This window comes from Gouania willdenowi, chromosome 16, assembly GCF_900634775.1.
Source record: "Gouania willdenowi chromosome 16, fGouWil2.1, whole genome shotgun sequence".
In the NCBI taxonomy this organism is placed as follows: Eukaryota; Metazoa; Chordata; class Actinopteri; order Blenniiformes; family Gobiesocidae; genus Gouania; species Gouania willdenowi.
In genome coordinates this window covers 19,069,214-19,083,548 of record NC_041059.1, presented here as the reverse complement: position 1 = coordinate 19,083,548, position 14,335 = coordinate 19,069,214, and the positions used below count along the sequence as shown (strand labels likewise).

At 40.8% G+C, this 14,335-nt stretch overlaps 2 protein-coding genes across 5 annotated transcripts; both read right to left on the bottom strand.

The window, feature by feature from the left end:
* Positions 1 to 609: 609 nt before the first annotated feature.
* clec3ba (C-type lectin domain family 3, member Ba) lies at positions 610 to 3,376 on the bottom strand. The gene is made up of 3 exons (XM_028471102.1): positions 2,942 to 3,376; positions 2,764 to 2,862; positions 610 to 1,315 (listed from the first exon to the last, which is right to left on the bottom strand). The coding sequence occupies exons 1-3, from the start codon at positions 3,036 to 3,038 to the stop codon at positions 915 to 917; spliced, it is 597 nt and encodes a 198-aa protein (XP_028326903.1). The 5' UTR covers positions 3,039 to 3,376; the 3' UTR covers positions 610 to 914.
* Positions 3,377 to 5,315: 1,939 nt separating this feature from the next.
* Positions 5,316 to 14,197, bottom strand: fez2a (fasciculation and elongation protein zeta 2a). 4 transcript variants are annotated; one of them, XM_028470784.1, is made up of 10 exons: positions 13,767 to 14,197; positions 13,043 to 13,154; positions 12,776 to 12,892; positions 11,076 to 11,208; positions 10,703 to 10,968; positions 10,433 to 10,513; positions 8,661 to 8,736; positions 8,340 to 8,405; positions 6,428 to 6,451; positions 5,316 to 6,081 (listed from the first exon to the last, which is right to left on the bottom strand). In XM_028470784.1, exons 1-9 carry the CDS (start codon positions 14,099 to 14,101, stop codon positions 6,441 to 6,443), a joined length of 1,197 nt encoding a protein of 398 aa, XP_028326585.1. In that variant the 5' UTR covers positions 14,102 to 14,197; the 3' UTR covers positions 5,316 to 6,081; positions 6,428 to 6,440. The 4 variants fall into 4 exon arrangements, with proteins under 4 accessions (XP_028326585.1, XP_028326584.1, XP_028326582.1 ...); XM_028470783.1 differs by having other exon boundaries at positions 5,316 to 6,451; XM_028470781.1 differs by lacking the exon at positions 6,428 to 6,451.
* Between the last annotated feature and the right edge of the window lie 138 nt (positions 14,198 to 14,335).

The window sequence follows — 14,335 nt, the reverse complement described above, 5'->3', positions numbered from 1 at the left end:
ATTTATTTATTTACCTGAATAATGTCCACTGTTAACCAGGAAGTTTATTATTATTTGCTCCATAGTATGTAGTTATCTTAAAGATGTAAATCCATGTTTTAATGAGAAATAAAATGGGTTAAAAGGGACCAAAAATGGTGGAAAATGTGGTGAAATGGGATTTTAGAAACCACAGAAATTGGTTAAAAGTTGCAAATTAGAGTGGCCAAAAACAAACAGGAAAAAGTGATTTAAAAAAAAAAAAAAAGGGTTCAAAGTGTCAATATTGGAACAATTAGTTTAAACTGGCAAATAATGTCCATGACAAATCATGAATGTAGTTAATTTGTCAAAAACAGTCATGATGATATATGGTGAAAAGAGGTTCAAAGTGACAATAATGGGTCCACATATGCAACAATATGTGGAAAAAGTGGCGGAAACGGTTTATAAGTGCCCAAAATGTCTTGAAAGTGGAAAAATATTTGCAGAAAAGTCATTGAAATTTGATGGAGAAATGGGAGTAATGTAGCAAAAATGCATTAAACGGAGCAAAATATGGCAAGAAAAAGTGACGTAAATAGGTTAGAATATGGCCAATTTGGTGCAGTTGCAGAAAAAGGGTTAAAAAAAAAAAAAAAAAGGCTCAAAATGTAAAAAAAAAAAAAAAAATGTTTCTCAAAGGCATCTGGCTATCCCCTCCCAGTGTTTCCAACCCCAAATGGGGTCCTGACCCCTGATCTCATGGACAAGCTCATTCTTTGATTCACACCACGTGGCTTTTCTTATTTCTGGGCCAATATCTGGAAGACTCAGAGTGTAGAAAAATAGAAAAGCTGCAGCTCAGAATGGCTCTACGCTTCCTTCCCAATAAGCATTGTTTTAATACAGGTGTTTATCATCAGCGCCATAATGTGAGAAGTAGTATCAGCCCCTCAGATGATGTTGAACTCACACACAGAGGCTTTTTCAGCTCGACAGCTCTCATCAAACCACTTGCCTTTGGCCGTGGTGGAAAGCACGGCACAGTTCTGCCTGTGCCCTCCATCAGGCTGCAGGGTGATCTCCGTCTCCCAGTTCTTAAAGCGCACATTGGATCCTGATTGATCCACCCAGTGTCCATCAGTGACCATGTCATTGATGCCCAGCCAGATGTGCTCCTCAGCACCTATGCTCTGGCGTACATAGTCGTACAGTTGCTGGTTCTCGTCACCTGTCAGGGGGGTGCTCAGTGTTCCTCCTTTGGCGATACAGTCGTCACTGGCTGCGTGGAAGTTCTTCTTCACAGGGTCAGCCAGGAAACACTTACCGAGGACTTTGGTCCCTTTCAGACAAACTGGGAGAAGAAAAGAACCAATGTTGGCTCTGGCTGACACTTTAAAAATACAGTCACTAATATACAGAGTTTAGGAGGTGATAGAAAATACCCGGTAAGACTTTATTTGAAGTTTTACACATAAAGATTGACATTATGTAGTCATTATGATGACATTACATCTGTCATTAGCATGAATAATGTGTCATGAAGACTATCAGTAAAGAGGAACTAAACCCCTGCTTTATCCTGACTTGTCACTAGGAGGGAAAATCAAAAAATGCCTTGATTATGGGCGGAGCTCCTGGAGCAGTTAAGACACGCCCAGTCTCTACTATAAAATCTCCATTGAACAATCTATGCTATGTTAATTGGCTACTCATTACTCAATATGCCTCTCTATTCACTATTCTCTCAGTCCAACCTACTCACCACAGATTGTAGAGCCCACAGGTGCTAGTTTTTATAAAAGGGGCGGGGCTAACAGTGCATGCTTGTGACGCAAGACGGTCCCAAAAGTCACATGATCTTGTTCTCAGCCAATAGCAAAAGTCAATTGTAATAGCCTGGTTTCAACTCATAGAGGGCAGTCACTGACATTTTACAACAAAATAAGCTGTTGAGAGTTGGACCAGGATCAATCAACAGCACTACTTCAATCATAAATACATTTGTATTTAGCAGAGGGGTTTAGTTACTCTTTAAGTGTCGTTCGTTACCCTAACCCCTAACCTTAACCCTAACCCTAATGTAAGTAATGAAATAAAACATGTACAGTAGCTGGCGGTATGCACCTGTTCATATTGGTTGCAACACGCCAATAGCGAAGAAAAAAGAACCATAACCCTAACCCTACTTAACCCCACTAGATCCCTCCACCTAACCCAAAAAATGCCAACATTGCTCCAAAGGTGTCAGAATTTAGCGAACGACACTTAAAGACAGCCTTCATGACACTTTATTCATGCTAATGACAGCGTAATGTTCAAGTAAACTGTTACCAATAATGACACAAAGCTTTAAAATCAAGGCAGTGGCTATCTGTACGGTTGCCGTATCAATATACCGACATTCTATCCATATGCAGCCAGTTTAAGTCACGTTATAGGTCAGTCATTGGCCAGTTTAGGTTGCGTGACTATGACTAAACCTTACCCTAAACCTAACCCTAACCCTAAGAATTGTTGCAATATCGGGTTATAACCTAACCCTAACCCTATGAATTGTTGCGATACTGGGTTATAACCTAACCCTAACCCTAAGAATTGTTGCAATATCGGGTTATAACCTAACCCTAACCCTATGAATTGTTGCGATACTGGGTTATAACCTAACCCTAACCCAAAGACGCTACGTACTTGTACTTTGGTAACCGTACCAATAGCAACGCGGGTTGTACGTACGGCAATCGTACAAATAGACACTTTCTAAAATCAACAGTTACATTATAGTGATTGGTGAGAGAATACCTGTCTGTAAAGCTTGGTTCTCTTTTATCAGATTCAACTCCTGAAAGATATCATTAATCTGCTTCTTCAGTTCCTCAATGGCAGCATTGGTGGCAGAGTCTTGTTTTAAAACATGAAGGAAAAGGTTAGTAAATCAGATTCCAGTCAGGCTGGTTGTTTTGCAATATCACGTCCATACCTTTCTTGCCACTTTTTTTCTTGGATGAAGTCTGCTGCAGTGAGTACTGTGTCAGCAGGAGAAGGCAAAACACCATCCAAACTCCTTTCATTTCCATATCAGTCAGCCCCAAAAAGTCCTATAAGTCATCCACTAAAGACACTGTCCTATACTGCAGGACCACCAGAGAGCCTCTGAGCTCTGAAGCTTGTGTTCACACGTTCAAAGCAGGCACAAGGTTAAAGGAGGAAATAATATCTGAGAGAGAACAAATGCATCCCAGATGTTTTTGTCGGTGGTTTGTGTTGTACTTGAAAGGCTGTGGGTGGAGAGTTTGTGGATCTCACAGCGATTAGACAAGCATGACACAAGCTCCACCAGTTTGCTTATTCTCTGAAACAGCATGTCCCTCTGAAAACATCAAGTCAAACTCATGTTGAAACTAAAGATAATATAACCAGAGCATGTGAATGTGAACAGCAAACTATTCAGGTTGTTAGTAAAATGCTGTTAAACCTTACAGAGTGGATTTATTGATTAGTTTGAGTTCAAATGTGTGTTTTTGGGGTTTCTTCTGCACTCCACATCTGGATCTCCTCAGTCAGCTGGAGGTGGAGCAGGCTTACATAATGATGGAACGCTATTATGTTCATATGGTGTAATGTTCACTAAATCGAGCCAAACCAAGGGTTGTTCAGACACTTCAACAAATGAGTCCTCATAAATAACTATTATGTTGCGTCATCGAACTGTGACCATTTAACGCAGGGGTGTTACACTCTTTTTAGTTCAGGGGTCAAATATGGAGCAGTTTGATCTCAGTGGGCTGCAGATTATTGTAGAAGAAAACAAGTGCGATTTCAACATTATTGTGCCCTATATACACTTCCACATATCATTTATATGTATTCAATTCAATTCAATTTTATTTGTATAGCACAAATTACAACAAAGTGATCTCAATGCGCTTATCAAAATGTGAAAAAAGAAAGAAAGAACCCAACAATGACAAGCATTTAGTGACAGTGGGAAGAAACAACTCCCTTTTAACAGGAAGAAATCTCCAGCAAAACCAGGTTCAGAGGTGGCAGCCATCTGCTGTGACTGGTTAGGGTTAGTGGACAGAAAGACCAACAGAACAGGATAGAGATAGAACATCAGAGTGTCCCAGACTAGTTGAGCTGTGAACCACAGATCAGGAACTGCCATCATCAGCTTCACAACACCTGAAACAGCATAGAGAGAAGGGCGAGGAGAAGGCACTGACTGCAGAAAAACATGATACAGTATTATCAAGTCAGCCTGCCTTGGCCTTGGGCCTCACTCCCAGTGGCCTAGTCAACACTCATTATAAAGATGACAAATCTCTTCCCGTTTATTGGTAAGCTAACAGCGACTCCAAGGTCTGCAAATGCGACCATTCACAGACGAGCCCATGTCCGCTCTAGCGGTTATGTTATGTTTCAGTCCTGTTTATGCGAACTGTAAATCATAACCAGCTACATCAGAATTTGAATCTCTTCCCATTTATTAAACCAGTAAATGCGACCAACAATATCCAAGCAATAAGCGACAGATATCAGTCCTCTTTGCTTAAATTACCTTGAATTTGTGACCCATTTTTTTTATTTATTCATGGAAACGTGGAATGTTTTGAGGAAAATTACAGGACTTTGGAAAAATGTAAAGTTTTTTCAATAATTTAAGATTAAAAATGGCTGCCATCATATGATATAAGCATGGGGAAACTGTGAGCCTGGCAAATACTGTGGAGTTTTTTTTTGTAACTTTGTAATCTTCTGTTTTTGTGTAATATATTGTTACACTAATTCCAGCAAGTAAACCTTAACATAATATGTTAAGGTTTCATTTATTCAGACAACTGTTCGTCAGGAAATTTATGTTGATCTTCTGACATGTTTTGACTGTCAACTCCCAGTCTTCTTCAGAGGCGTCTGTTGATCGCTTTGATGTTTCCTTGACATCCGTGTAATAATTCCATTAAGTTTTTTTGTCTTCTATTTGAATAATATGTTATGGATTCTGTTCTTCAGGAAATGTACTTAGTGTTGTTACACTGCTCAACATGAGTTGGTTCATGGTGAAGGTTTAAACAAAGTCATCAAATTTACCCAAACTTGGGGTGGTGTTTAGCTCAGTGGGTAGAGCGCCCGCCCCATGTACAGAGGCTATAGTTCCTCACCTGCAGCGGGTCCAGGTTCGATTCCCGGCCTGGGACCCTTTCCTGCGTGTCATTCCCTGCTCTCTCTGACCCCTTTCCTGTCAAGCAACTGTCATATAAAGGCCACTAGAGCCAAAAAAAAAAAAAAAAAAAAAAAAAAAAAATTTACCCAAACTTCATATACTCAATGAAAAGAAAAAAAAAACCATCAAGTCAACAAGCATTAAACTTTATCAATACTTTGTCAAACAATTTCAAAAAAAATAAACAGTAAATTAAACTGTTGTAATAAGTTATCTAAAGTGTACAAAAGTTCAAACAAAGGCAGCTTGTACAATGTTGTACATACAGAGCACACAGTGGTTCAGGGTTTCAGTCGGAGTCACAGTAAATACTGACAGTGCATGGGTCACAGTTTAAATTTCACTTAAAATGCATAGTTTAAGTTTAGCCACAAAAAAAAAAAAAACATCTTATATTCCATAATTCATCAAAAACTGTTGGAAGTAGATATTTTTCGTTTTCCCTTACTTGTTTTATACACTGCTAAAATACCATCTGGAGATTCACCTGAACTGTAAAAAAAAAAAAAAAAACCCACTTTATTTATTATTGCTCTGTAATGCAATGACTTTTGTGTATTCACTGCTCAGTGGAGTCAAGCACCAAGCGATAACTATACAGCCCTTTGCTTTATGCTGGCTTGGAAGCAACTGACTAAGCTCAGTTTATCTTATTTGAGTCAAACTCTTATATAATATACACAAACTTCAAGTGCAATAAATATAAACTTAAAATCCCCATGAATACAGAGGAAATACAAAATATGTGTTTCACACAAAGAAAAAAATCAAACACAACACTTGAAGGTTAGAATATACTAGAATAAATTAAATGTGCTTCATGTGGAAAAAACAATCCAATCTGTCCTCTTCATTTGTCGCCTCTGCAGAGTGTCAGCACTACGTTGGGCAAAGCACTGGAAAAGAAAGCGGATGTGAAATGAAAAAATCAGACGTCCTTAGTACAAAGTGATCAGCATGAGTCACAAAGTGAGGAGATAATCACGAGGAAGACAAAAGGAAAATGTCAGATGTAGTAAGCTATTTCAGGTGCAGGTTAGAAGGTTTACGGTGGTGTTTCAAGCAAAGCTCGCCGTGTGTGAGTTAGTGTGCGTTACAGAGACCAACAACAGGCATCAATCAGGCAGTGAGGACAAGTGAGGATGGCTCGCACTGCACTGTAGCTTAGCTGGGGATAGGGGGTGCTCTCCCAATGTGAGTAAACACCACTAGTACTGAACCATGTACCACTGTATCACAAACCTGTCATCCATCCTCACACCAGAGCTGGTGAGGCAGCAACAAATAAAGACAAAGCAGACGAAAGAAGAAAAGGAAGGAAGACCAAAGAGAGAAATGAGGGAGAAGACAGAGCTGAGTGTTGAACACACTGATACTAGCTTGTAACATAAATGTTTTTTTATCTAAAACATAACAGGTTGTTGTTGTTTTTAATAATATGATGCACAGAGACACTTTCCTGGTGAACGTTGCTTTTAAATCTGTTCAATCACTGTACTTGTGTAAAGTGTTGATGTGCTTCCTAGAAAGTGGGACAATCCATTTAAACAAACGGTTGAACACAAAACTACAGCTGCTGTGATGAGGACCCATTCATTTGAACCAGGGATGTGTTCGAAATGTCATGCTAACGTACTACTCATACAAGTCTGACATCAAAATTAGTTTGTAGTGAGTTCACATTAGATAGTATGGAAAGATTGACTACGAAATACCAGGATGTATACTATATCGGGACATTTTGAATGGAACGTAAAATCATCTTGGGACCGGCTTCAAGCTAAAAAGCAAACATTCCCTTTTCAAAACAAAAGTCTCTCTTCTTGTCTTCTATTATTCCATTAATGCTTTTGTAAATAGGGCTCTTGTTTTGAAGTTAACCGGAAGTTCTGCCAGTAGCACAATGGCGGGTCTCTGAAAATCTCTGAAATTACAGCGTGAAATGTGTTTCCGCGAGTTTTATGGATCAAATAACCACATGTTGATATTCTACTTGGTCACTTTATCGTTTACAATGTTTTCAAACTTTCAAAGGTGACAAATCAACGGAGATACAGTATTTAGCCTCAGTGTACTGAGGTTTTTGTTGTTGTAGGTTCCAAGTAACCTGGCAAGAGCCAGATTGATGTGTAGCCCTCCCTCTATCCTGAGTTCTCCATGTCAATCTGGGTCTGTGTCTGGAGAATCCTTTCGGAACCAGGGAGAGACATGGACAGAATGCTTGAAGCTGATTGGGCGAAGCGCCTGTCCACCATAATTTGTTTTAGCCAATCACACGGTAACAAATGATAATGTCATCATCGGCATGCGCCGCAGAAACGCTGCTACAACAACAACAAGTCTCCGTTTTATATCAGCTTCCACACGTTCATCCTCCTATGTCAACATCTTTCTATTTTGATTCAGAGCTATGCTAATAGCGGTAGCCCATCTCGTTCCTCTCACCGCAACTGCGTATGCGGCAGTTTTGCTTCGGTGCTTCTGCCTTCGTCATACCCGGATGTCCCGCCCTAAACCACAACACTGCCTCATGATTGGTTTGAACCGTTTTGGTCCCGTTTTGAATTGCAAAGGCGGGAACAGTACAAGATGAATTCTGGTGTTTGTGAACACCAGGAGAATCCATCTTGCAGGCAAGGTTAGGTTCCAAGTGCATCTTGGGAAACTTGGAAATGCTCATCATGCTAATCCTCCTAATCGTACTAATAGTATATACAGTAGTAGACAGTAGATACTCATTGAGTGTGTAGTACATTATTATGCAATTTCAAACACAGCCCTGGTGTTTGTTGAGCAGGGAAGCATTTCAGACATGCAGGGCTGCACTGATGAGCATTTAAAAGCAGCAGAAGAAAATGATTATAAATCTTATCATTAGACACAATCATACTGTCCCTCATTTACTGTACATCAAATTTAACACCTTAAAATGGTCATTTAGGAGAACTGAATAACCTGAATATTATAATTACTTAAAACCAAAGCCAAAGTTGTTAAAGTAGGAGCATGCTTGTTCACAGCTGTGCTCATCAGCGACAATCAACTCATACTGATCTGCTCTACTTTGTGAAACAAAACATGACAGCGCTGATGTGCCAATAATGTGATCACACCCTCACCAATTAGAATAAACACATCCAAAAACACTACTGACCTTTGAGAATATAGTCTGTTAGGAGACTGGGCACCTTGTCACTGTCGTCCCTCATTGCATGTAGAACTGCAAAGAAAAGGAATCCATCGGAAGTGATCAGTGGGAAAGCAGTCAATCATAAGCAGGAGACGAAGCTCATTGTGCATGCATCCAAGAAACAGCAGACATGTTTCCACTGTCTCACATCATTATAATGTCTATAGTGGCAGTCTGGTAATGTCTGAAGGCAGAAACTCTCCCCAATACCTCCTTCCATGCTGACTCCCCTATGAGCGCTAACCTGAGGTGGGGGTTCCATCATCAGAATGAGGCTAAACTTACTTTTGGTCAGGATCTGGAGGTCTTCAATAGATGGAGGGTGTCCTTTCTTCTCATAAGGAATGACTGTAGTTAAATACTGTGAACAAAGAAAGGGACTGATTTAAGTCTTCATTCATAAATATTTTGGGAAAATAAAGCTCACCTAGCAAGAGATCATGAAGAGGTGTTAGCAGAGAAACAACCGCACATATACAGCAACTTGATTTTTCATCTCTATGTTTAATTTTTATATTAACTGGGTAGAATATCGCAATATGTCGTGATAATATTGTATCGTGACCCAAGTATCGTGATACGTATCGTATTGAAACATCCTTGCCAATACTCACCCCTAGCTGGAACAGCATCTTACTCAGCTAAACCATGAACCAAGTTGTCAGACTCACTAATTTAAACAAATTTAAAGGGTTTATATTACAAAATATACATTTACATTGATTGGCTGAAAGAGTCTGAGAGTTTGTGAAATTGCTCCTTTTTCAGGTGGTGCCTATTAACCCACACATGATGTATTATTTTCTGTGATGACATGTACCACTAACATGTGCTTATCAGAGACATCAGCACATACGTGACGTAGGAATTTGGACCGTACAGTATATGTGACATAAAACAGGAAGTGACATATTCCTCTTTCCCAGTTCTACCTTCTATCAGATTGTCACTAATTGAGAGAATGCTCCTTTTTCTTTCACAATAACTTGAAGGAAAACCTTACAGACAAAACTGTTTTGACTCAAGACCTTTGGTTTTTTTTTTTTTTTTACAATCTAACATGTTTTCAGCCTCAGATACTATGCAAGGGTACACCCTGGACAGGGCGCCAGTCCATCGCAGGGCAACACACACAGACAGACACTCCAACGGGCCATTTAGAGACTCCAATCAACCTAACAGGCATGTTTTATGATTAGGGGAAAGACGCCAGAGTACCCAGAGAACATGCAAACTCCACACAGAAAGGACCAAAGTGTCAACCTCAGGGCTTGAACCCAGGTCCTTCTTGCTGTGAGGTAGATGTGCTGGTGTTGTAATGGTTAGTGAACCTGTGACAGTCATTTGTTTGGGGAAAAAAGTTTAAAAAAAAAAAAAAAAAAAGGAGCGAGCCATCGCTTTTATTTTGAAAGGGATTAATTTATGAGTTTAGCACAATTCTATTTTACTTCTAACAATAGGGGGCAGTAATGTATTTAGTTTCATTCAGTGTTTTCTACTATTTATCCCATGAAAATATATTAAATTAATATAATATATATATATAATTAAATTAATATAATATATTATATTTAATATAAATTAAATATATTAAAAATATATCTTTTCAGTGCACTTTTTGATGACTTTATCTTAATTGTCCAGATTGTAAAAAATAATTAAGGTATTAATTAATGTTTTTAACAGTATTTTTCATTTGGTTGGCTTAAATGTAATGGTTTATTACAGATATTTGTTTTCTCTGATCTGGGAGGCCTGAAGTCAAATCAGTAGAGAACCAATAGTCTAAACCTAGACTTGTAGTAACTGGCACTAAAGCAGAATACAGAGCAGCGCAGGAGTCCACAACTTAAATGATAGAAATATCAGACTATGTCCTCTAATTTTACATTTGCATCCTCAGTCATCAAATCACGACCCAGAGAATGTCATACCATTAGTGTGTCCCCCTAAAAGCAACAAACAAGCCTTTTTTTTCATGAGATGAAAACCTGTATGTATCAAACATGATGTGTGGAAAACTGTGAGACGAAGCTTTAGAGGAAAGTGAAAGTGACCTGTTTTTCACTGCACCCACTCCCAAAAGTCTGACGGAAGCTGTTTTGAATGACAGAGGAGAGTCCCTCCATAGTGAAGCGCTGAGGAAGGAAGGAGAAAAGCAAAGAAATGTCAGCGAAGGGACGACAAAGATCCTGGAAAAGGCAGCACTTTGAAAAGGTCAAATAGGTTGGGTAGGAAATTGTGAAAAACAGTGCTGAAGAAAGGATGACATCACAGGATGACGTCACAAAGTATGGAGAGTGAATGTGTAATAGCACGGTACTAACCGATCCCAGCGTTTTCTCCCCATGGCTCTGAGATGTTCCAGCTCTAGCTTTGAGCTTCTTCTTCCTCTTCACAGACTCCTGATGCTCCTTCTGTTGGTTTTCGACATCGATGAGCGCTGAGATGAAGCCGTTCTTCACCTCTTTCTCAAAGTCCAGCTCGTCCCTCAAAGCCAAGTGCTGCACCAGCACTTCTGAAAACCTCCTGATGTTTCCCTCAGTCTCCTCCAGACACTTATTCAACTCTGCCACGCTGAGGGTTCTCACCCCTTGAAATTCAAACCACAGGGACATCACGCACACTGTATGTTTATCACTATTTGGAACAATGTGAGGATACATAGCTGATTAGCAGCTTTGATGAGCAGACACTTACTGTCCTTGAGGTCGGAGGTGAAGCTGAAACCCTGGATGTCCAGAGATAGCATGGACAGGTCTGACTGTGATGGATTGTGCTCTGCGTCCATGTCAGGAGAGTCCTGCATCATTTCCTCTATCTCCTCAATAACCTGCAAATGTTCAACACATCAGTGATGAACCCTAAATGGAAAACAGCCAGGTTTAAGCCTCTGCCTCACTGCCCTGCATTTACAGGCTTATCACAGTGTGTTAGAAATGTCATCCTAACGTACAACTCATACTCAGTCTGACGTCAAAATTAGTATGTAGTGCATTCACATTAGATACAAGATTGAGTACGCGGATGTATACTATATCCGGACATTTTAAAGTATGCACGGTGGGCACACTAGTCATACGCAACCGCACCATGATGCAATGCGAGCAGAATGTAAAATCGTCTTGGGACGGGCTTCAAGCTGAAAATCAAACATCCCCTTCTCAAAACAAAAGCGTCTCTTCTTGTCTTCCATTATTTATTATTTTTTCCTTTTGTAAATAGGGCTCTTGTTTTGAAGTTAACCAGAAGTTTTGTCAGTAGCACAATGGCGGGTTTCCAAGATACTCCGAAATGTTGGCATGAAATGTGTTTTCCACGAGTTTTAAAATGAGCACATGTTGATATTCTACTTGGTCACTTTTTTGCTTAAAGGGGACATATTATACAATTTTTCATCCATCTCTATTTGTTCTCAGAACACAAAAACATAGTATTTGAGGTTTATTTTCCCAAACTCGCCTGTTTTCCAGAGTTTTAGCCCTCTGAAAAGTCACTTTCTGAGCAGTTCTGAAATCGGGCCGTTTTGGGGCCTACTTATGCATATTCATGAGTGGGCGTATCGATAGACACTCACTCACTTCGTGTCTCGCTCTTTTACGAGGGGGATCAGTGATCACTAAAGAAATTTTATTTTTGCTATCCACACACTGTTGTTGTTTTCAGCCAAAAAACTGCACATTACAATAAAAAAAAATGGCTATTTAAGAGGCTATTGTTATTGTGAGTCCGTCTCAGCACTTCAGGGTCCATGTTTATCTCAGCAGCAATCATTCAAACTCACCGGAGTGTTAAGCTGCTAAGTCACTCTCTTCTCCTCTGCTCTTCTAACTACAGGAATAGTGCATTTAAGGTGATAATCATTTGTTTTCTCCAACCACTGCGGCTGATTGTGTCACGTCAGATCAGCGATCTTCATCGCTAGCGAGAAAAACACTGTTTTTCATCAGGTTGGGAGTAGAGTCCATGGGTGGAGTTACCAGTGGAGGGGAGGTATTTTCTTTCCCGATTTGACTTGTGACGTCACAAATCTGGAAAATTTGAAACAGGGCAATTTTCACCGTGTTGCAAGACTTACACAGACCGCATGGATTTATTTTACATTTCGTGTGCTAGTGGACACTCAAGTTACCTCATATATGATCAAAAAAAACTGCAAAAGTGGATTTTTCATAATATTTCCCCTATAAATGATTTCAGAACTTTCAAAGGTGGTGAATCAACAGAGATATTTAGCCTCATTGTGCTTCAGGTTTTTGTCGTCTTAGGCACCAAGTGCATCTTCGGAAACTTGGAAGTATATTTCATCATACGAATATAGTAGACAGTATGTACTCATTGAGTGTGTAGTGTATAGTACGGTAGTATCGGATTTTGAACACAGCCAGTGTGTAATGTACCTGCTCTGCAGTGAGGATGGGCTCCTCTGCCAGGCACGAGACAATGATGGTGTGCATGTCCAGCTGATCCCTCAGCTCCTCATCATCTAAGAGCTCCACCGTCGCTTCAGGCTGTCTCTAACCAGCAGAGGAACAGTGAGGAGATAACATCAAAGCACTAAAAACGTTTGCACGCATTGTGTCAAGAAGACATTGGCAGAATGAGAGGGGGGGGGGGTGCAGGGATGAGGGGAAAGTGGAAAAGAGGTGAGAAGTGGCATTACTCACAGGTTTCTCCTCCTGGGATAATAAGGTGGTCATGTGGAGGGAGTGTATTCGAGACTGCTCCCAGTTCACCGGCATCACACGTCCATAGTTACTGGTCAGGGCAGTCCAGATCCTGTAACATCATCACATCCTGTTTCAAAACAGACTGTCTGTCCTGCAGTTCAACAAGTAAAATAACTTTGTTCAAACACAGATCCTACCTTTAAAGAGATATAAATATTCTCACATACACACAACACGGTAAAACCAGTGGCCAGATTTAGTCACGACCAATAACTCCACAGGCATGCGCGTTCAGGAGCATGCCGGTGGATTCAAAACAGGGAGGGGAGTGGGGAGCATGGTTGTTTCCATTCCAGTCTCACGATTTTACATACTGCAGCGTTAAATGCATAGCCTGGCGTCGGGTCCAGGCTATGTATCAGGTCCACTGAATCTAGTGTCATGCAGTCATTTAAATATAATACTGTATTTTGAAACAATATATATATATATACATATATATATCTTAATGGTTAATGTGAAGAAAAAAACTGTGCTTTTTTTCTTTCTTTCTTTTTTAAACCCTGTGGTTTTCATAAAGCAACTTGGATGCTCTGACGGGCTGGATTTGGCCCGCGGGCCTTATGCTGACAATACCTCTAGTTTTCTGTTTGTTTGTTTGTTTGTTGTTGTTGTTGTTGTTGTTGACACCGCGCACACGCACACGACACCCCGCACTCACCCGTCTTTCTCCAGCAGTCCGTCCTCCGTGATGGCAGACACAGGCGCAATGTTCTCCGCCTTCACGTTAAAATTACGGAAACAAACGGAAAGTTTTTCCTCGAAGCCGTTGACCAGGTCCTCCATGGAGGTGAAACCCCCGGGTTCCCCCAGAGAGAAGCTCCCATGTTGGAGCTCCGGTGGATCATCACCACCACCACCATCCACCTCCAGCAGAGAAGCCGCTGCTTCCTCCGCAGCTCCGCCTTTGTTCGGCCGCAGCACCTGCTCCGACACCGAGCTCAGAGTCCCCAGGCAAGGCCAGTCCTCGTCGAAGTGTGCGATAGGAGCAGCCATGTCCCGGAGCAGCTAGTGAGCCTGCGGGGAGGACGCTGCTGTGCGGCCAGGCCTTTCCATCTTCCCTCCATACGGCTGCACCGGCCCACTAGTGGCCGGAAGCACAACAGCACACACACACACACACACACACACACACACACACACACACACACACACACACACGCACACACGCACACACACACACACACACACACACACACACACACACACACACACACACACACACACACA